The sequence below is a fragment of the Panthera pardus genome, unplaced genomic scaffold (assembly GCF_024362965.1).
Source record: "Panthera pardus isolate Hobbes unplaced genomic scaffold, ASM2436296v1 HiC_scaffold_18, whole genome shotgun sequence".
Classification (NCBI taxonomy): domain Eukaryota; kingdom Metazoa; phylum Chordata; class Mammalia; order Carnivora; family Felidae; genus Panthera; species Panthera pardus.
This window is the reverse complement of record NW_026526743.1, coordinates 15,306,944-15,326,488: the sequence shown is the minus strand read 5'-3', so window position 1 is coordinate 15,326,488 and position 19,545 is coordinate 15,306,944. Positions and strand designations below refer to the sequence as shown.

Here is a 19,545-nt window from a genome sequence, read left to right as displayed (position 1 = left end):
AGATAGAACTTTTAAGGGGAAAAATAAATCACCAAAAATTGTTAAAGGGATTGGGGACACTTTCACCTTCATCTGAGGTCTTAATTTCCAACCTTATAAAAACACGTGGTGACTCGGCAGGATTAAGGCTTGTAGTTTGCTCTCTCAACGTTTTAAATTTCAGCAACATTTATTTTTAAAGTGACTCTCCTAACTAGATTGGGCTGGGCAGCAGGGCCCATTAAGACCACCTCCGGCCCTCCCAGAGTTTCCTCAACAGACCCGCCTCCTCCCAGCAGCCTCCTGGGGCTGTGGGCCTGGACCCCCAAGCTTCTCTCTGGGGCAGCAGAGGACCAGGTGGGAGGGATGCGGACACACCCTCAAATGCCAGTAAGCACGCAGTGTATTTTCCAAACAATTTTATTGAAATGTGCCAAGAGTACACGGGCAGCACAAATGTATGAACAGGAAAAAAAAAAAAAATCACATGTACAATAATTTTTTAAAAAGTGAAGGTTAATCTTGGGAGATATCAGTTCCCCTTCCCCTCCCCCTCCAGACTTCCAGCGTTTCCATTATGGTTAAGCCTACTAACCTAGCATTTAAAAAAAGGAATACAGGAACTTTTGCAAAAAAAAAACAAAACAAAAAACCCAAAAAAACAACAAAAAAACCCAAAACAAACAGCATAAAGGAAAGAGAAATGTTTTCCTGCTCAGATGGGGCTCTTCCTAGGCACCTATTAGGAGGCGTGCTGAGCGGTGGAGAAACACAACTTCAGGGTGTAAGGGTACGGACCATCTGCGAGACAGAAAAAAGAAAGATTCGTCTGGGCCCCTCTCCAGAGGCTCTAACCACCCAGCACCCCCTCTTTCTGCCCATCTCTCCATTTCTGCAGACTGACTGCAGGGAATCTACCTGATCACTGCCCAATGTCAGACTTAAACAACAAGCCCAATACTGAAGGCGCTTTCCTCTCTTCCTTCGATTCCATGGAGAATCCTAGTCCCAGCCCCTTAGCGGACTCCTTTTACCTGCTGGCCAGAATAGCCCCTTTCCTGGGTACTGAGCCAGCCTCCGTGACAGGCACTACTGGGTGTTTACTGGCAGCTTCTGACGCACAGAACGCCAGTCCCAAGGGGACAAGTCTGAGTAAGTCTCAGGCTGGCAGAGTGGGTGGCAGCCAACAGCCGGCCTGGTCCTCCCGTGGGGACCATCGGTCTAATCTCCTGGCGACCAGGTCCCCCTGCCCGTGTCACGAATGGTGAAGAGATCTCTGGGGGCCCTACCTTGGTGGCACGAAGGTCGGCTCTGGCCCGAAGCCAGCCTACCATCGGGCCACGAAGGGAACGGCTGCAGGACACACAGATACTCACTTGGGTTTTTCATCTGGTAATGATTCAGGAAGCCCAAAGTCTCCAGGGCGTCGCTCTTGGATTCCCACTCCAGCAGCCCCGAGGAGCTGCGCTCACCTGGACACAATGCAGAGGTTTTAGGCCGACCTGAGCAGGAGGCAGGGGGCCGCCCATGCGCAACCAAGGAGTGGGGAACAAAGGCAAGGGCCGTTTACTCACTTTTGCCTGAGAATACTTTCACAGAAGATGGCCGTTTCACTCCCAGCTCATCGCAGATCTGCAAGAGATAGAAAACACGTTCAGAAACAGGAGTACCGCGTCGCAGGATTCAAGCAGCCCCGGACGGGGAGCACTTACAATTTTCCTGGAGCATTTCTAAGCTTTGATCACACAACATACTCTGAGGTGGCCCATGACCCAAAACGTGTTAATTTTTTTTTTATTTAAAAAAAATTTTTTTTTCAACGTTTTTTATTTATTTTTGGGACAGAGAGAGACAGAGCATGAACGGGGAGGAGCAAAGAGAGAGGGAGGCACAGAATCGGAAACAGGCTCCAGGCTCCGAGCCATCAGCCCAGAGCCTGACGCGGGGCTCGAACCCACGGACTGCGAGATCGTTACCTGGCTGAAGTCGGACGCTTAACCGACTACGCCACCCAGGCGCCCCCCAAAACGTGTTTAGACACACTCCTCTATGTTTTTATTAAAGTTAACTATCGTCATTATGGTAGTAACTATTACTGTTACGTTGCCAACAACGGAGAACCTGCTTTTTAAAATTCCCGTCTCCAGCCACTTGTGTTGCTGAACTGAACAGCAACGTCTGAGGCCACGACAAGGTCTGAAGTCCATCCGTGCCATTCAGCCCTCCGCCCTCACTGCCCTGGTTTCCTCAAACTAGGCCTTCACAGGCTCCTCCCCTCTGATGTTATCTAGCCCCCGAAGGGCCTGACAACGTGGATGTTTGAGACTGGACTCTGACCACCGCTCTGTAACACCAGGGGAGGAGAAATCCTTTCCAGCAAAGAAGCCGCCCATCCTCGCTTGTGAGAAATGCAAACTAAGTCTGGTGTCAGTCTCAGCCCATCTATCCTGGTCCCTGCCGCAACCCTGGGACCCAACCCAGGGCCTGGCAGAGAGCAGGGGCTCCACAGAGATTTGCTGGAAGGCTAGAACAAACAGCCTATTCAGACGGCTGTGGTGAAGGACCAACTCCACAGCACCCACCTCGAAGAAGTTCTCCTCGGTCACCTCCAGAGGGGCATTGAAGAAGTGTAGCACGTTGCTCGGGTGCTGGATGCGGTTCTTGGCTGCCTGCTCTGGAGTAGAGAACCGATTGTTCCTGGACTCGCTGAAGTCTTTGTAACTGCAGGACCCGTCTTCCAGCCCGTATGACTGCCCGGGCATGATGGCTGGTTGCTTGGAGACACTGTACCGGGGAAGGGGAGCTCTTTGTCAGACCCCAGGCCCTCCACCGGCGCCTCGTTCCAGTCTGCAGACGCCGTGCGCCCCAGGGGGCATCGCTCCACAGCAGAGGCGAGGCCCACACACTTTTTCCCACTGCTTCAGCTGAACCCTGGGGAGTGTTCCCACCACACCCCACTCCTGCCCGGACAAGCAGCCAGCCTCGCTGTGCGCCTCTGCCAGGCCCTTTCCAGAGCAGCCACATCCCACGTCCCTTCTTTCGCGGTTCCTCGCCGACATTCCCACGCCTGAAGAGACGAAGTACCTACCAGACGTTCAGCTTCTGCCCGAACATGAAGTTGTTATTGAGGTGAGTGATGGCTCGGTCCACAGCATAGCCGTCAGCCATTTCCACCATGGCGGCCCCCGGCTTGCTTTTCATGAATTTCACCTGGAGGACGGCACCCGTGATCAGCGCCATCGCCCGACCTCCAGGGACCCTGCGCCACCCGTTCGGAGCGAGTTCGAAGCAAGAACTCCTGACTCTGGAGCGAGGCTTCCACCTCCTCACTCGTGAATGATGTTTCAAGAGAACGGAGAAGCGGGTCTGACCCACAGTGAGTGCTCAGCTCAACCGTGTTTCTCTAACCTCAGGCCGTGACCCCGGGAACGTGCACCACTTAACAAGCACAACAAAAGCCAGGGGGCATGGCAAGAAAATAAAGCATCCGGCTCTCTTGGCTCCTGTCCGTCCCCTTCTCTGCCCCTCTCCGTCCCCTGCTCAGGTGTGCGCTTGCTCTCTCAAAAATACATTAAAAACAAAAAAGTCTCTCTGTGGGTGATAGCATTAAAGACAGTAAAAATTGGTAACAGAGGCACTAAAGCCCAGTTCTCTGGCTCGGGAGTCCCGCTCCCACATAAAAGCCTGTGAACCTGGGCAAGTTATCACCCTCCGTGCCTTCATTCCCCTGTTTGTCTAATTAAGGATTCTGGTGCAATGCAAGTTACTACACGCCAAGCACTCTTAATAGTGCCAGACACACAAGGGAACGCTCAACCTGCACTTGGCCGCTAAGGCTAGGCCAGGGGCCGCAGGCTCAGACGCCTCCAGGACTCAGAAGGGTCTGACAGAGAGGAAAGAGGCAACCTGGTCAGAGGTGAACAGCCACCTGTCACACAGGCAAGGCAGGAAGGCCCAGTGTTGCCAGTTCATCTTAAGTTTTCTGGAGAAAATCCTCACTCGACGATCTTTAGCCATATGAAGTTTTATAAATCACATCCTTGTAGTATGAAGTATCAGCGCTTTGGTCTTAAAATGTTCTGGTCAACACCCCCAATGAATGAGATAACCACACCCACACGGTGAGGGCCAAACAAAATGCCTGCAGCTGGTCCCCTGCCTAAGTGAGTTCCTTCTCTTTACCAGCTCGCCCCTAGCCAGGCTCCCTCTCCCACGGGAAGAGCATGAGGCTCGGGCCTGCCAGGTCTACGAGGAAAACGACGCACCGCACAGGAGCTCACCTTCTCCACGTTGCCATACAAGCAGAAGACATTGAAGACCCGATCACAGTTCATCTTAGATTGATCCAAGCCATAGACCATGAGCACAGGGCTGTCGGCGTGGGGGCCATACTCGGGTGGTGGGGGAGGGGGTGGGGGGTGCCCATACTGGGGGCCGTAGCGACTTGGGCCCCGGCGGTGACCCCCCACTGGTGGGCCCATCCTTCTCCCTTCGTAGTGAGGTGGGGGGGGCCCGTAGCCCTCATCATGGTAATGGCTGTGGTACCCACCGTGGGGCCCTCCTGGGGGGTGGGAAGGAAAGAGAGGGAGGACGGGTGAGAATTTGCGCGGCGGGCGGCGGGCAGGGGCACATGAGCCACGGGAGTCCACGGAGGGGAACCCCCTGCCCTCACCATATTCTGCGGGGTGATCTCCCAGGAGAGGGGGCTGTCTCTGGCGTTTGTTAGGGTTGCTGCCAGGGTCACCTGTGGACAGAGAAGAGAGTCAGAGCCTAACTTGGAAAAAAGGGGTCTTCCCTCCTGACTAGGGGCTAACCTCAAAGTCCTTTGGTTCCTGCAAGCCTTAGGCAAACCCTCCCTTCCTCACCCGAGCTGCTGGGGCCTCCTTCCTGTGGCCTGACCCCGGGTGGGCATGAAGCCCGAGCCTCAAGGCTGGAGCCCAGACTTCCCTTCCTCGGCCCATACGGAGCAGCTGGTTTCCTTTCTCTGAGAAGGATGAGGCCTGCCTGTGGGCTCTCTCCCCTGCCCGGGCCCAAATGGGAGGCCCAGCTCTGGGGCCCTCTGGGAAGCCTGCGGATGCTACGGAAGCTGTCAGGTCACGGAGGCCGACAACAGATTTCTAAAGTAACTCCCAGTGAAGGGAGAGGAGCGAAGAGCAGGCGGACAACCAAGGGAGGGCAGGACGGACAGAAGATCAAATCTGGCCCCGGAAGTCCCAAGGTTCTAGGGGCTCTCGGCCCACCCAGCTCTCTGGGCCCCTTCTTCCTCAACTCTGGTCCTCCCCCCACCCGAATCCCGCCCCGTCACATCAGACCCAAGGAGAGGGACCGTAGGAAAGGACGAGCAGGGCAACATCAGAACCAGTTCAGTTGAGCAGTCGCATACAAGGCATCGACATTCTCAGACCCGGACGATGGCGCAGATCCACCCCAGACCCCAGGTGCGACTCATAGTCGCTACATGAATTTAACGCTTCAGCGCCAGACACTGTGCTAAGTGCTTTACAGACATCACCGCTTCTGAAATTCCTCACAACAACCCTATGAGGTAGGTACTATTTCAGCCCCGTTTTACAGATAAGGAACCTGAGCGCTTAACTTTCAACTGAGCAGTTAAGACACGTGTTGGCCCAAGGTCACAAAGCAAGTTAGCGGCTGAGCCGGGATTTGAACCCAGGTCTGGCAGACTCCAAACCCCACGGCTCGAGACCAACTGCCCTTTCCTGCCACCCAGCCTGGGTTTTTGTTTTCAACAATCAGTCATTACAAAGATGGAAAAGGGCTACTTACAGCAGAAGTACAGAGTACAATGTCCATTTGTCACAAAAAACAAATCTGTATTTTCTCTTACCATTGGACGCTTCAACAGTGAGTTAGCACAGTTCTGAAAGATGGCGTCCCATCAAACATACACTGCGACCCTGCATCACATGGTTTTACAGTCATAAATACAAGTTACGGTACACATCCGCTACAATTTTTTTTTAAGAATTGTTTTTTAAAAGTCAATGCTTTGATTAAATCAAAAATGGCTCACAGATGTTCTGTCCTCAGAAGATACCAGAAAAGTGGAAAATAAAGGTGTATGAAGTGGGTAGTGTCCCTCCGTGTTGTCACCTCCTCACATTGTGTGCTGCAGTGCGGTGGTGCGGTGCTTCTGGCTGTGTAGCGCTCCGTGTGCGTGTCTCCTGGTTGTGAAGTGTGCCAGTGGCCCCACTATGCCCGCGCTTTTGGCCTTGGGAGCGCGCCCGGTTACCCGCCAGCAGGTAACTGTGTACCTCTGAGCTGTTTGGCTGTCTGGTTTTAGATCTGGTTTTTTTTTTTTTTTTTGATTTTTTTTTTTTGTTGTTGTTGTGGTTTAAGTTTTTTGTTTTTTTTTTTTGGTTTCTGATCTCCGGTTGGTGCAGATTATGTTGGCAGCCGATGACTGCGGAAAAAATAAAAATATCAAAACAGAAAAGAAAAAAAAAAAGGCCCTCCCCAAACCAAAGGACTTAAAAACAAAAACCAAAACCAAAAACCAACCCATATGGCGAGGAATGGAGAGAGGATCCTATTGTCTTGGAGGCCCATGGAATCTACTTCAGTCTATGAAACGTTCTCCGAAAAGAGCGCCGCTGGCTGGCTGGGAGAGCTCTGTTCTCTGTGTTTCCTACTTCTGTGTACATTCTCGGGTTCAAGTTTGCTCGGATTTTGGCTTTTTAATGTTTAATAAAAAAGCAGTGTCTGCTGCCATGTTGCGTCTCTTTCTCTCTTTGTCTCTGTCTGCCTCTGTCTCTGTGCTTGTAGCTGTTCCTTGGAGCACGGTGTGGTGTTCTTGATGTAGTGAGCTCAAGTCTGCGGCTGTTTCTGGGGACGTGGTGGAGGCTGCATGTTCTGTTCTCTCCAGGAAGAGCTAGTGGTTTCTACCCTGTGTGTTGGTGAGCAATGTGCAGAGGCAGAGCCGCTGAAGTACGGTCCCCGAGGGGTGGCGAAGCACCGCCTCACTCCAGGTCACCTCATCAGCTCTTGTGTTTGACCCCCAGCCTCGGGGCGGCCAAAGCTGAGAGGCATCGAAACCAATGCACAGCCGGCCCCTGCCACTAGCCCCTGCCGGTCTGCACATCTTCTATTTGTGTTCCTTGGAGAAGAAATGGTTGGTTGCCATGTTTCTGTTAGCGGTCATGTAATGCCATTGCCCGCTCTGGTACATTCACTCGGTCACCAATTTGCCTCTGATCTCTGGAGGGGCGGCCATGCCCACAGCGCCCATTGTGAGGGTCCTGGGGAAGAGTCTAGCCCACCCTGCCCACTGCTTCCCAGCTGCAAGGGCGAGCAAGACGGGCCTGCCTGGGAACGGGGGCCTCTGGCCTCCCAGAGCCTGTGAGAGGTCAGCGACCAGCCTCCTCCCTCAGCCCGCGGCCTAGTCCGACGTAGCAGACCAAGACAGAGATGGACGGTCCTGCTGAGGGGGTGCGGCTGGTGTTCAAAGGCAATCCTCCACCTCTCCCTCCTATCCAAGGCAGACCATTCTTGACAGATTCTAGGAAGGGGGTTGTCCATTTGGGCCCCCCGCAGAGATGCTGAGTCCCCTCTACAAGTGAGGTGAGGCGTGTCCGCCCTGCTCCAATCCGGGGTGTCTCACCTCCGCAAGGTCAACTTGCTCAAAGGCTCTGCTCCGAGGGCCCAGGAGCCCTCACCGCCTCCCCCGGCTGCTCCCCGCCCCTCCCCCCACCAGCAGACCCTCTCGGTAGTGGAGAGCAAGAGCACCATTCCTGGCCCGGTGAGAATGGAGTCAGTGACCCTAAGCAGGGTCCCAGAAGGGAAGCAGCAGAATCCACCTGGGAGCCGCTATGGTTTATAAGCCATCGCCATGCCCTGTGCTCAGTGAGGGCCTGCTCCCCACCCCGTCCGAGCCTCTGCCTTGGCTCTACACCCTCCGCCACATCAAAGGGCCCCCAGCAGCAACTAGAACCTACAGAGGCCCCTTCATTCACCATCTCCCACTGGGGTGTCTTTTCCAAGAACTGACCGCCCCCCCAGGCCCTCCCATGTCCACAGGGAGCCCAATGGCATTACATAACCCTGAGCCCGGGTCTATGAGGTGCGCTAGTCAAGTGAAGGCAAGGCGGGTGTGTTTAGAACAAAGTGGCCGTCAGGATTACCTTGTCCACTGAGATTGGGGTTTGTGTAGTCCCAAGTATCCTGATCGTTCTTGAACACATTCAAGCGTGTAGGCTGCAGAACGAGACACAGCTTGAAATTAGCCAGGCCCCAGCTCCTCTGGAAGTTGACTAGGGGCAGTCATTTCCCAGACCTACCTTTGCATATTCGATCTTCAGAGTGCAACAGCCCGAATAAATGTCAGCCCCGTTGAGTGAGGCTTTGGCCCGCTGAGCACTCTGCACAGAATCAAATGTGAGTACAGTTAAGGAAAACCGCGGGATGGGTGCTCTCTGGGAAGGGCTTTAAGTCGTCCCAGAAAGGGAGGACGAGGGAGCACCCGAAGGCCATACTGCAGACGCGCTCTGGGATCATCAGTTCACTGCCCAGTCACCAGCCGCCTGCATGGAGGTGAGCTGGAGGGCTGCGTGGGTGGGCCGCCACTGCCCAGAGTTCCTGTCATCTGCACTCCCGGCCCAGAGTGGCAGCCGGCCCCCTCTGCCACCACCCCAGGCTTAGCCACTTTCTTCTTTAGCCCAGTCCTCTCCTACTCGTGCCATGTGCTTTGACCAAAGCTGGACAACCTCTGAAACATCAACCAGAGGATGCTCCTGCCTCGGAGCTCTGTCAGCGGCTTCCCACTGCACCCTGACCCATGCTTTAGAGCACTACGCAGGACGCCCTACTGACTTCTTTCAGCGCCTGCAGTGAACCCTCACCCCGTCAGGCGGCAGGCCTTTTGCTTCCTCCTAAGGCTAAGCTCCCGCCCACCTGAGGACCTTGGCAGAAACCAGTTCCTGTCTTGAACACCAGCTCCTACCTCCTCACAGAAATAGATCCACCCTGTCAGGTCTCCTGGTCATTGCCAGCCCCCCATTTCTACCCCTACCGCACTTCTGACCCTGAGCTTTCCACACTACGTTGCAGACTGTTTATTAACGACCCCTCCCATCAGACTGGGGACTCCATGAAGGCATCTGGCAAGCACTCAGAAGTTCCACACTGGTTGAAAGGACAGAACGCTGCGGAGCCTTGTAAGAGCCCCCCACCTCAAAGAACACCCCTCCCCCAACAAAGGATATTCCACCATGGCCTGGACGCCATTCTTCCGGAAAATAACAATTCTCTGGACGGGGCCACAAGGATTGCAGATAGTGTAAAGAACATCCTGTAAAAAGCACACGGGCAAGATGAAAGGGCACTGGCAGGTCAATCTGGCTCAGATGAGGGGACAGGAAGGGAAGAAGGAAGATCTCACAGAAGCATCTAAAATGAGGCTCGCTGGCACGCACCGTGGTAATTGAATAGATTGGGTTCAGGATGGTAAAGAGAAGCACGCTGTTGACGCTCCGGGAGTCGTCCGAGTCCCCGGGGCGGGAGATCTTCTGGCTGGTAGAGTAATTGACGAAAGCTGGGTGGCCAGCAATGTAGATTTGGTTGTCGGCTGCGTAGTTCACAGCGTTGCAGGCCCCCAGCACATCTTCAAACTCCACCAACGCTTGTCTCTTTTTAGGCATTACTACCACATAGCTGGCAAAGAGAACACAGGTTTCAGTCCTCCCAGAACACAGGCAAGAGGAAGACGTTCCACTTTCCGTGAACTGACTTCTGTCTCTTGACCCCTCTACACCTTCATCATGGTTTCCTGACCTCAACACCCTGCGCCTAAGTGGCACAACAGACAAAAGAGATGGTACCACCTCCTCTGAGAAGCCTTCCTTCCTGAACCCTCCTCCCTTGACTGAGTCACATGCCTTCTATGGGCTCCTGGACTTTCCTATCACAGTGCTGACCACTCTGTAGGCAGCTGTCTGGGAGGGGCCCAAGATGATCTCATTTGCTACTCTATTTCCAGCACCTACAGTGTGACAAATACACTTAGTAACTACTTAGTAACTACTCGCTGAAGGGGAGACTGCTGCCTAGAAACTACAGGCAGGAGAAAAAAAAAGACAACAAAGACATGGAACTTACTAAAACCTGATCCCAAGTATGACAGCCAAAACCAAGAGTGGAGGAGTCCCAGGACACAGCCAAAGGACCCTGGGCCACACCGGCCACCTCACTTCCAACCAGAAATTAAGAATGCATAGGACACTAAGGAGGTGACTTCTTTATGTCCAACCCCGGGGCTCTGATAGGAGTACCTGATGGGTCCAAATTCCTGCAAGGCCTCCACAAGGTCAGCTTCCACCACTCCGTCGATCAGGCCCCTGATGTGGACAACTGGGGAGGCAGGGGTTTTGTGTGGGTCATCGTAGTTCTCCTGAGAAAGGAAAACAACATCACTTCATTTCCTGCTGTACAAGATGGTGGCCCACTGCCCTCTGTGCTGTTGGGGACCTCATCCGATGAGACACTTAAGTGTCACACAGGGCAGACAACAAAGGATGGCCATACAAACCAATCAGCCTAAAAGGGTTTGGGGCCAGCTAAGCACAGGCCCTGAGTGGGTGGCTACTATCCCTATGGTTCCTGCTGCAGCTTCTGAGGAAGGCAGAATGGAGAACAAAGCATGTCCCACACCTTACATTCCTCCTAGAACTTTTCTCTTTCCACCCATCAAGGAAACCCTGGGAAAGGCTGGGATGGAGAGGGGACAGCAGTTTGCAAGAAGGGCTCAAACGCTACCCTGCTGCAATCTGAATCAGAACACTCCCGCTGCATCCAACCGTCTCTTTGCCCTTTCCCCCCCAGTGAAACAAGTTGCCAACATCAGTCAGCCAAGTATTACTGTTCCCCACACTCATCCCCACGTCCAGTCATGGTAAAACAGCCCGTGACCCAGAAGCTGTGAAAGCCAGGGCAGTCTTGACTGCTTCCAGTCTTTAATAACCCACCAAAATTTGTGTTGGAAAATACTGCCTAGGCCAGCCTGAAGAAAAAGACAAAAAAGGTCCTTCAGAAAGAAAAGAAACTCCAACCCACAGCAGCTAAAAACCAAGATCATTCCCTTGCAAGAAGCATCTTTCCACACACGCACACCACACACACACACACACACAGAGCAGTCTTCCGAAATCAGGAGAAAAGTAACTTTCTAGTGTCTGCTGGGCTCTGGGCCCAACCTCCTGTCTGAGAGCCACCAAGCAGAAGCCCGTGGAACAAGGGCAGAATTGGATCCTATTTCAGGAATGAACCACACAAACCACAAGAGGCACACCCGCCTGATGATGGTTACCAGCTCAGCGGTTTGCAGTTCCATTGCCCATAAATTCTAATCCTGTCCCCTCCCCCCCTCACTAGCTACAAGATCTAAACAAGTTTACTTCATCTTTACAAGTCCAGAATTGTTAATACCGCCCTGTAGCTCACACAGAAAGAACTCTTAAAGATCTGGTTAGGGTATTTTTTTAATAGTGTGCAACAGGGCCTGGCACAGATTAAACCACTAGTAAATCACAGCTACCGATCACCACGAAACCCTGGAAAACCCTGCAAATGGCTGAACGGGAGAGGACTTCATGAGGAGGAAATGGGCTCCGAGCCAGGAGGAACAAATGGTGGTCCTTTCCGACTAGGAGACCAAAAACGTTCACTCTCACCCTCAGGGAACATTTTGGTTCAGCAAACCAACTGCATGCATCCAGTTAACTCCCGGAAATTGTAAGCAAACTTGTGGCCGTTCCAAAGTTAGTTCAATTCCCAAACGGCTAAAAAAGACCTTCCACAAGCCTTCCTTCCGGTGTTCACTGCCCACAAAAATGGGGACACATTCCGTTCTGGGGGAACAGCCTCAAATAAGATCAACTTCTCTATTGAGACAAACTATGACACTACATGGATTAAACAGAGATCGGGCAGAATTCCCCACCCAAGCGCGGAAAAGGCCACCGCCCACCCATTCCCCGCTCACGCGGTGCCACCCCCGCCCCCACAACCGCCCACGAGGCCCGAGGAGAAGAAGTGCGCTTGCGCATGAGGGCCGTGAATTAAACGATAAAGGAAAAAAAAACGGCCCGGCCGCGTGCCTGGCCCCCACACCCCAGCCCGCGGCGCCTGCGCACTGCGCCGCCCGCAGCGCGAGCTACTTCCTCCGCCTCCCACACCCCCGCTCAGAGTAGCGCGCACGCGCAAGCGCCTGTCCTCGCGCAAACCCCGCCGTTTGCCCAACGCCTGCCCCTCCCCCACCCCGTCACAGCGCGAGGGCCTGGGCGCGTGCGCAGAGGCCCCCCCACCAAATGAATACCCTCAAGGTGGAAATTTTTCCCTCCCTTCTCGGCCGTCCCCGGCGCCTAAGACCCTGGCCTCACCCCGCCGCCGCCGCCCGCCGCCCCGGCTCCTCCACCGCCGCCGCCACCGCCTCCGTGCTGGTCGCCAGCGTTGTCCGTCTTGAGCCGCTTAGGGGCTCGGCCTCCCTCACTGCCGCCGCCGTAGTAGCGGCCACCGCCGCCTCCGCCGCCCGCCGCCGCCATCTTCACCATCGCTCCCGACCGCCTCCGCTGCTCGTCCGGCTGCTGCCTCTGCTCCAACCGCCGACGCCGCTTCTCCGCCCGGGGCAGCAGCCTCCGCGACATGGCGGCGCAGAACCCGCCTCCCCCCGCCTCTCATTGGGGGAGGGACACGCCTGTCACCCGCCGCCCCCACCCGATAGGGGGAGCCACTGGTCCCGCCAAGGGGGGAGGGGAAGCCTCCGCACGCCTTGCGCACCTATTGGATACAGCCCACGCCGTTCTGCAGGACGGCCCGCCCTCGTTTGTCTGGAACACTCCTTATAGGCGAGTGCTTTCTGCCAGTCATTTCGCCAATCCCACCGCCTTAAAATAAACTCCAATCTGATAGGTCGGGTTTCTGGCACGGCCTGGCCTCCTTTGGAGCACCTGATAGGAACGGCGCTCCCCACTCGCCTGAACAGCGCCGCCTTCTTTCCACTTTCATTGGCTTCCTCACTAATCCCTCAAGCCGAAACTTCTTAGTCTTCCAGTCACAGCGACTACCTTCCCGCGCCACTCGGCGAGGAGAAAAGGAAACCCCTCCCTTTTGCCACTCTCTAGTGGCTACTGCAGATGCCCGTCTTGTTCGTCTCTACTCGATTAGTCAATGAAGAGTGGAAAGGGTCCCCTCACTAGACAGTAGGACCACCGGTGGGTTTTGATTGGGTGAAAAGGCGAAGCCCTCCCCAGGCCGGGAGGCGCTCTTTGGCGCAGTCAAGGAAAGGATCGGAAGCGAGAGCGCAGGCGCGAACAGGCTTTCAGGCGTCTCTGGAGGCGGGGCGACCCTCTAAACGGGCGAAGGCCTGCAGTACCCCAAGTATTTATTAACATGCTGTGAGTTGCGCCCGAAGGCTAGACCTAGACAGAGGGGCAGCTGCCAGTGCAGCTCTGTCCCCACCACTATACCTTATTCCTCTCCACCTCGGGCCTTTACGATGCCGGAGGAATTTCAATAACCCAAACTTAACCCTTTCGGTATAAAACCATTTGCTAGTGCTGATTGTCTTAGGACCCTGTCACGTTCCCGGGGGTCATTTCACTGCTCCACCTCTAAATTCAGCCACAATAGTGCCTTTCAGTTTGCACACAGGGAAGGACCTTCCACGCACCATTTGACCTTTGCCCGTGCAGGTTCTTCCATCTGGAAGACTTTGCCCACTGCCCCTCCTGCCGGAGGAGTAGTCCGTGCAGCAGTCTCCGCTCTGAAAAGCGTTCCTAGTCCATACCAGTCCTGACTCCAGGCCTGCCCTGTGATAACTCCTGACCACTCCGGCCAGTGGTTTCCACCCGACAGCCCTGACCTCTCTGGCTTGCCACAGTCTAGGGACTCTACTGCGTGGAAGTCCCGCGTGGGTAAGGGAGAGACAAGTCCCGCACGCGGCACAGCGCTTTCGCGCTCTGCAAAGGGGAGTCCTGGTGTTCTACTCGTCCGGCGGGGGCGGGACTTCCTTCCGTGGAGACGGGGTAGGGACACCACGAAGATAATGCCCTTTCTCAGAGTCTCTAGGGTCCAACGACGCCCAACAGCCAGAACTTAGGGGCAGGGCCGGAGGCTGAGCAGGATCCCGCCTAAGGGCTCTAATGTTATGGGGCTGACTGCTGGAGGTGGGAGACGCTGCGCTTGCAGAGGATCGAGTCGTGGGAAGTACGGGCGACCGCCCCAAAGATGCTTCGGAACATTCCCAGTGGGTGAAAGAGGGTTCCCGAAACAGGAGTTCGAAATGGGGTCAGTGGCACTAAGCGAGTGAGACAGGACTGGTGGGTCTGCGGGTTTGGGAAGATAAGAAAGTTGCGAGCGGGCCGATGAGGATCTAAATCAGTTCCCAGTCACACTGGGAAGACCCGAAAAGGCAAACCGAACGCACCGAGGGGCGGCGCAGCTCCTTCAACACGTGATCCGCGCGAGGGAAGCGAGGCGGGGCGGGTCCCACTGAAGGGCGGGGTCGCGAGGTCCCGACGTCAGAGGAATGCGGTGGGGGGAGGGGGGAGAGGGGCCCCTCCCCTCCCCGCCCCCGCGCCCGGCCCGTACGCCCCTCGCGCCGTCGCGCGCGGCCGGGACGCGGCGGAACCGTTCTCGGCGCCACACGTTCCGGGTCGCTCGCCAGCGGGCCCGCGCCCACGGCGGGCGACCCGGCGGCCGCGTTATCTGCACCGCCTCGCTCCCGGCCTCCGCCCCTCCCCCACCCCTTGCGCTCCGGCGGCGGGCGGCGGGCGGCGCCTCCCACCCATCCCCCTGCACCCCTCCCCGACCCCTCGCCCCCAGCCCCTACCAGCTCGGCGGCGAGCCTGGCCGGCCGTCCGGGATCGAAAAGAGAGCAGACACTGGGAAGTTTTGGGGGAGGGAGGGGCGGGCCTTAAAGGGACCACGACCTCTTTTCAGCCTGGAAAAAAAATACGGGGTGGGGGTGGGGGGAGAGATCGAGAGTTGCTCCGCGGTTGAATGGAGGGAATAACGCCAGAAAGGAACGGAAAGACTTATGAGCCTTCACACGTTACACGTTAGGGATCCGGGTCCCTTTTCCCCAAACACCCAAACCCCTCAACACCCCGTCACACACACGCACACACACACACTTTCCATCTCTGAAAGTCACGCCGTTGTTTGGCAGTGAGGCCTCATTCCTCCTGGTCAGCCAAGTGTTGTGTTAGTTGAGGTTAATGTTGGGGCGCACACTGTACAGATGAAGAAATGAGCTCAGGGGACGCAAGCGACTAACCCAGGACCCCCCGCTTGTAAGTGGCCATAGCGGGCTCTGCCTGCCGCTGAAGACGAGTAACCACCACCGCACTGCAGTACCTGTTGTGGTTATGGGGGCTGCAATAGGCAGTGGAGTTTAAGAGCCAAGGCTCTGGGGCCACCAGCTTCAAATATGGAGGCTGCTCTTACAACTCTTGTGGCCTTGGGAAAGTGGTTTAGCCTTTTGGGGCCTCTTTCCTGATCCAATGGTAATAGCGCCTGCCTTCTAGGGTGGTCTTGAGGGATGGTGAGAATGTCTGGAAGCAGAGGGGCCTCAGGCCTACCCCCATTTCACAGATGAGGCAAAATGAGGCCCAGAGAAGGGAAAGACCAGTTGACATACACAAGGAGACCTAGTCGCTCCCTTCCTTAACACCCACAAGAAGTAATCTGACCCTTGTAGGCCCATCCATGCCTAACCCTTTTCCACCTGTTGTTGATGGGGCACAAACAGTGACTTTCCTTCTGTTCATCAAATGCTCAGAGCTCATTTCTGGCTTTGCACCGGCTCCTCTCTCTGCCTAGAATATTCTCCCCGATCTTTGCTCCTCATCAGACAGCCCGTAGCTCAAATGTCACTTCCTCACCATCCAGCACAGTTAGCAGCCATACATTACTAAAACCATGGCTCCCCATTTATCTCTCCCTCTTTGTTCTTTTTTTTTTTTTAATGTTTATTTTTTTATTTTTGGGAGACAGAGTGTGAGCTGGGGAAGGGCAGAGAGAGAGGGAGACACAGAATCCGAGGCAGGCTCCAGGCTCCAGGCTCCAAGCTCCAAAGCTGTCAGCACTGAGCTAGTTGCGGGGCTTGAACTCAGAAACTGTGAGATCATGACCTGAGCCGAAGGCGATGCTTAACCCACTGAGCCGCCCAAGCACCCCTTTCCCTGTTTGTTCTTATTGCCACGTGAGGACGTCTAGTTATTTAATTTCTGTCCCTTCACTAACTCTGGGCTCTCTGGGGGCTAGAAGTGGGTATGTTTTAATCATTCTAAGAATCTACCCTAGGGTCATTCATTCATTCATTCATTCATCCCAGGGGTGTTTATTGAGCCAACACTATTGGGGGGCACCTGGGATAAAATGCTCTACAAGGTACAGAAAACTCCCTCTGTCCTGGGGTTACGTTCTTTTTTTTTTTTTTTTTTAATCCAAGTTAGTTAATGTATAGTGTAATAATGGTTTCAGAAGTAGAATCTAATGATTCATCACTTATATATAACACCCAGTGCTCGTCACAAGTGCCCTCCTTAATGCCCATCACCCATCAGCCCATCCCCCACCCAGCTCCTCTCCAGCAACCTTCAGTTTGTTATTTGTACTTAAGAGTCTCTCATGGGTTTGCCTCCCTCTCTGTTTTTCTCTTATTTTTCCTTCCCTTCCCCTATGTTCATCTGTCTTGTTTCTTAAATTCCACACATGAGTGAAATCGTATATTTGTCTTTCTCTGACTGACTTATTTCGCTTAGCATAATACATTCTAGCTCCAGCCATGTTGTTGCAAATGGTAAGCTTCCATTCTTTTTGGTCACTGAGTAACATTCCATTGTGTGTGTGTAACATCTTCTGTATCCATTGATCGGTTGATGGACATTTGGGCTCTTTCCATAATTTAGCTATAGTTGACTATATACTTTGGCTTTGTTGATTACATTCTTTTTAACATTTTATTTATTTTTAAGTTGGTTTATTTTGAGAGAGAGAATGCGCCTGTGAGCAAGGAAGGGGCAGAGAGAGAGAGGGAGAGAGAGAATCCCAAGCAGGCTCTGCACTGTCAGCGTGGAGCTTGCCGTGGTGCTCAAACCCACAAACCATGAGATCATGACCCGAGCCGAAACCCAGAGTCGGATGCTCAACCCACTGAGCCACCCAGGCACCCCTCTTTTTTTTTTTCTTTTTAACATTTGTCAGTTACTTTGAGAGAGAGCACATGGGGGAAGGGGACGGACAGACAGAGGAGAGAGGGAGAATCTCAAGCAGGCGCTGACGTGGAGCCCAACATGGGGCTCTGTCTCCCCGAGATCATGACCTGAGCCAAAACCAAGAGTCAGAGGCTCAACTGACTGAGCTACCCAGGTGCCCCTCCTGGGGGTTATATTCTAGTGAAATACTTAGGTAAGACATTATATCACATGATGATAACTATTATTCAGAAATTAAAACAGGGAAGGAGGATGAGGAGTGTATGAGGGCAGTTTGCTCGAAAAGGTATTAAGAGAAAGCCTCACCAAGAAGGCAACATTCTGGCAAAGGCCTGAAGCAGGGAATTAGCATTCCAAGCAGAGGGAACAGTGCAAAGGCCCTGAGGTGAAAATGTGCCTGGTGTGTTCCAGGAATCGGCTTTGTGGCTGGAGTAGAATTGGGGGGGGGGGGGGGGGACATGATAAGCGATGTTGCCAGAGAGGTGAGAGAAGGGGACAGTCCTAGAGAGGACTGAGGGGGCCCCATGGGCTTGGGGAGGACTTTGACTTTTACTCTCAGGTGGGGCCACTTCAGGCTTCCCAGCAGGGGAGGACCCTGACCTGGCTCAGGCCTTCACAAGAGCCCTGTGGCTGCATGGTGTGGGCATGGGAAACACACGCAGGAGGTGCGACGGGAGCCAGGAAGACAGGGAGGGGGCTGGTTCGGTGGAACAGTCTGGAGAAGAAGGTGGATGGGATCCGGGTGGGGCCGTGGAGGGGCTGAAGTGGGCCGGTTGTGGATCTGGTTTGAAAATAGAGCCCACAGGGGCGCCTGGGTGGCTCAGTCGGTTAAGCGGCCAACTTCGGCTCAGGTCATGATCTCGCGATCCGTGAGTTCGAGCCCCGCGTCGGGCTCTGTGCTGACAGCTCAGAGCCTGGAGCCTGCTTCAGATTCTGTGTCTCCCTCTCTCTGACCCTCCCCTCTTCATGCTCTGTCTCTCCCTGTCTCAAAAATAAATAAAACGTTAAAAAAATTTTTTTAAAAAGAAAATAGAGCCCACAGGACAGGCTGAGGGGTCACATCTCCCCGTGATTCAAAATCATCCCCACTGCAGAGCTCACAGTGACGGCCAAGGGCCCCAGCTCCTTTTGGTGCTCTCTCCACCGTGAGATGCCGCTTTTGGAAAGAGGATCCTTTCTCTCCCTTTGACGCAGACCTGTCCCATGGCCTCCCAGGACCAGTCGTCCACATCAGTGATAGTTGGGGACACGCGTACCTGCTCTCAAACACCTGCGGCTGGCGGTGGAGCTGGGGGGGGGGGGTTCCCCTGGCCTGTAACCTTTTTTCTCAGCTGCCAAAATGTTTTTTTTTTTTTTAGCTTTTATACAATTCTATTTGTAAAACATCACATACAACTAAAGCTAATTTGATTCTTAAAATCAAAGTTCATTTAGTGATAATATACATTTGATAACAAAATTGTAATAAAATACTGACATTTGATAGTTTACACAAAGTATCATTCCTGTAAATATCACATCGCATGTAAAATTTCATTAGGGGGCACCTGAGTGGCTCAGTCAGTTAAGCGTCTGACTTGATTTCCGCTTGAGCCATGATCTCATGGGTTGTGAGTTCGAGCCCTACGTCGGGCTCTGTGCTAGCGGCTCGGAGCCTGCTTAGGATTCTCTGCTTCTCTCTCTCTCTCTCTCTCTCTCTCTCTCTCTCTCTGTTTCTCTCAAAAATAAATAAACATTTAAAAAAATAAAGTTTAATTAGAAAGTTCATAGTTCACAAAAGTACACGTGTTTTGTCGATAGCTCACAAGAACATTATCATAAATTTACTCAAGATACAGAACAAAATTCACAGGCTGGGCAGTACTACAAAATTTTATGCTGAATCCACTAATATTTTTGTTAGTAAGGTATACCTGAAATAATTGAGATTACCAATGAGTTGACACTTTATTGTATAACCAAAGTCCATACTGGTTTTACATCTAGTAATCAATTATTTCACCAATAATTTAAATGAGAAATCAAATCAAGCCCAAAACACCATTGACACACACCTGGGGTGCCTGGGTGGTTCGGTCAGGTAGGCGCCCGACTGCCGCTCAGGTCATGATCTCGTGGTTCGCGGGTTCGGGCCCCGGGTCGGCTCCGTGCTGACAGCTCAGAGCCTGGAGCCCGCTTCAGATTCTGTGTCTTCCTGTCTCTCTGCGCCTCCCTCGCTTGTGCTCTGTCTCTCTCTACCTCTTGGAAATAAATAAATGTTTTTTAAAAAAATTTTAAAAAGATAGTGGTATGTAAGTGGGAGAGGTTGGGTGACTTCAGCAAAAAGCACACTTTA

The 19,545-nt window shown here is 53.7% G+C and overlaps 1 protein-coding gene and 1 long non-coding RNA gene across 5 annotated transcripts in view; one reads left to right on the top strand and one right to left on the bottom strand.

Moving 5' to 3' along the window:
• LOC128778030 (uncharacterized) overlaps positions 1–19,545 on the top strand; it is a 250,161-nt gene that overhangs the window by 56,260 nt on the left and 174,356 nt on the right. The gene's annotated exons all lie outside the window — the stretch shown is intronic.
• HNRNPL (heterogeneous nuclear ribonucleoprotein L) lies at positions 384–14,935 on the bottom strand. 4 transcript variants are annotated; one of them, XM_053905985.1, is made up of 13 exons: positions 14,822–14,935; positions 10,266–10,384; positions 9,411–9,648; positions 9,201–9,286; positions 8,277–8,373; positions 8,121–8,193; positions 4,652–4,723; positions 4,260–4,540; positions 3,068–3,189; positions 2,562–2,763; positions 1,554–1,611; positions 1,356–1,451; positions 384–780 (listed from the first exon to the last, which is right to left on the bottom strand). In XM_053905985.1, exons 3-13 carry the CDS (start codon positions 9,633–9,635, stop codon positions 722–724), a joined length of 1,371 nt encoding a protein of 456 aa, XP_053761960.1. In that variant the 5' UTR covers positions 9,636–9,648; positions 10,266–10,384; positions 14,822–14,935; the 3' UTR covers positions 384–721. The 4 variants fall into 4 exon arrangements, with proteins under 4 accessions (XP_053761960.1, XP_053761958.1, XP_053761961.1 ...); XM_053905983.1 differs by lacking the exon at positions 14,822–14,935 and adding an exon at positions 12,372–12,651; XM_053905986.1 differs by lacking the exon at positions 14,822–14,935 and adding an exon at positions 11,664–11,880.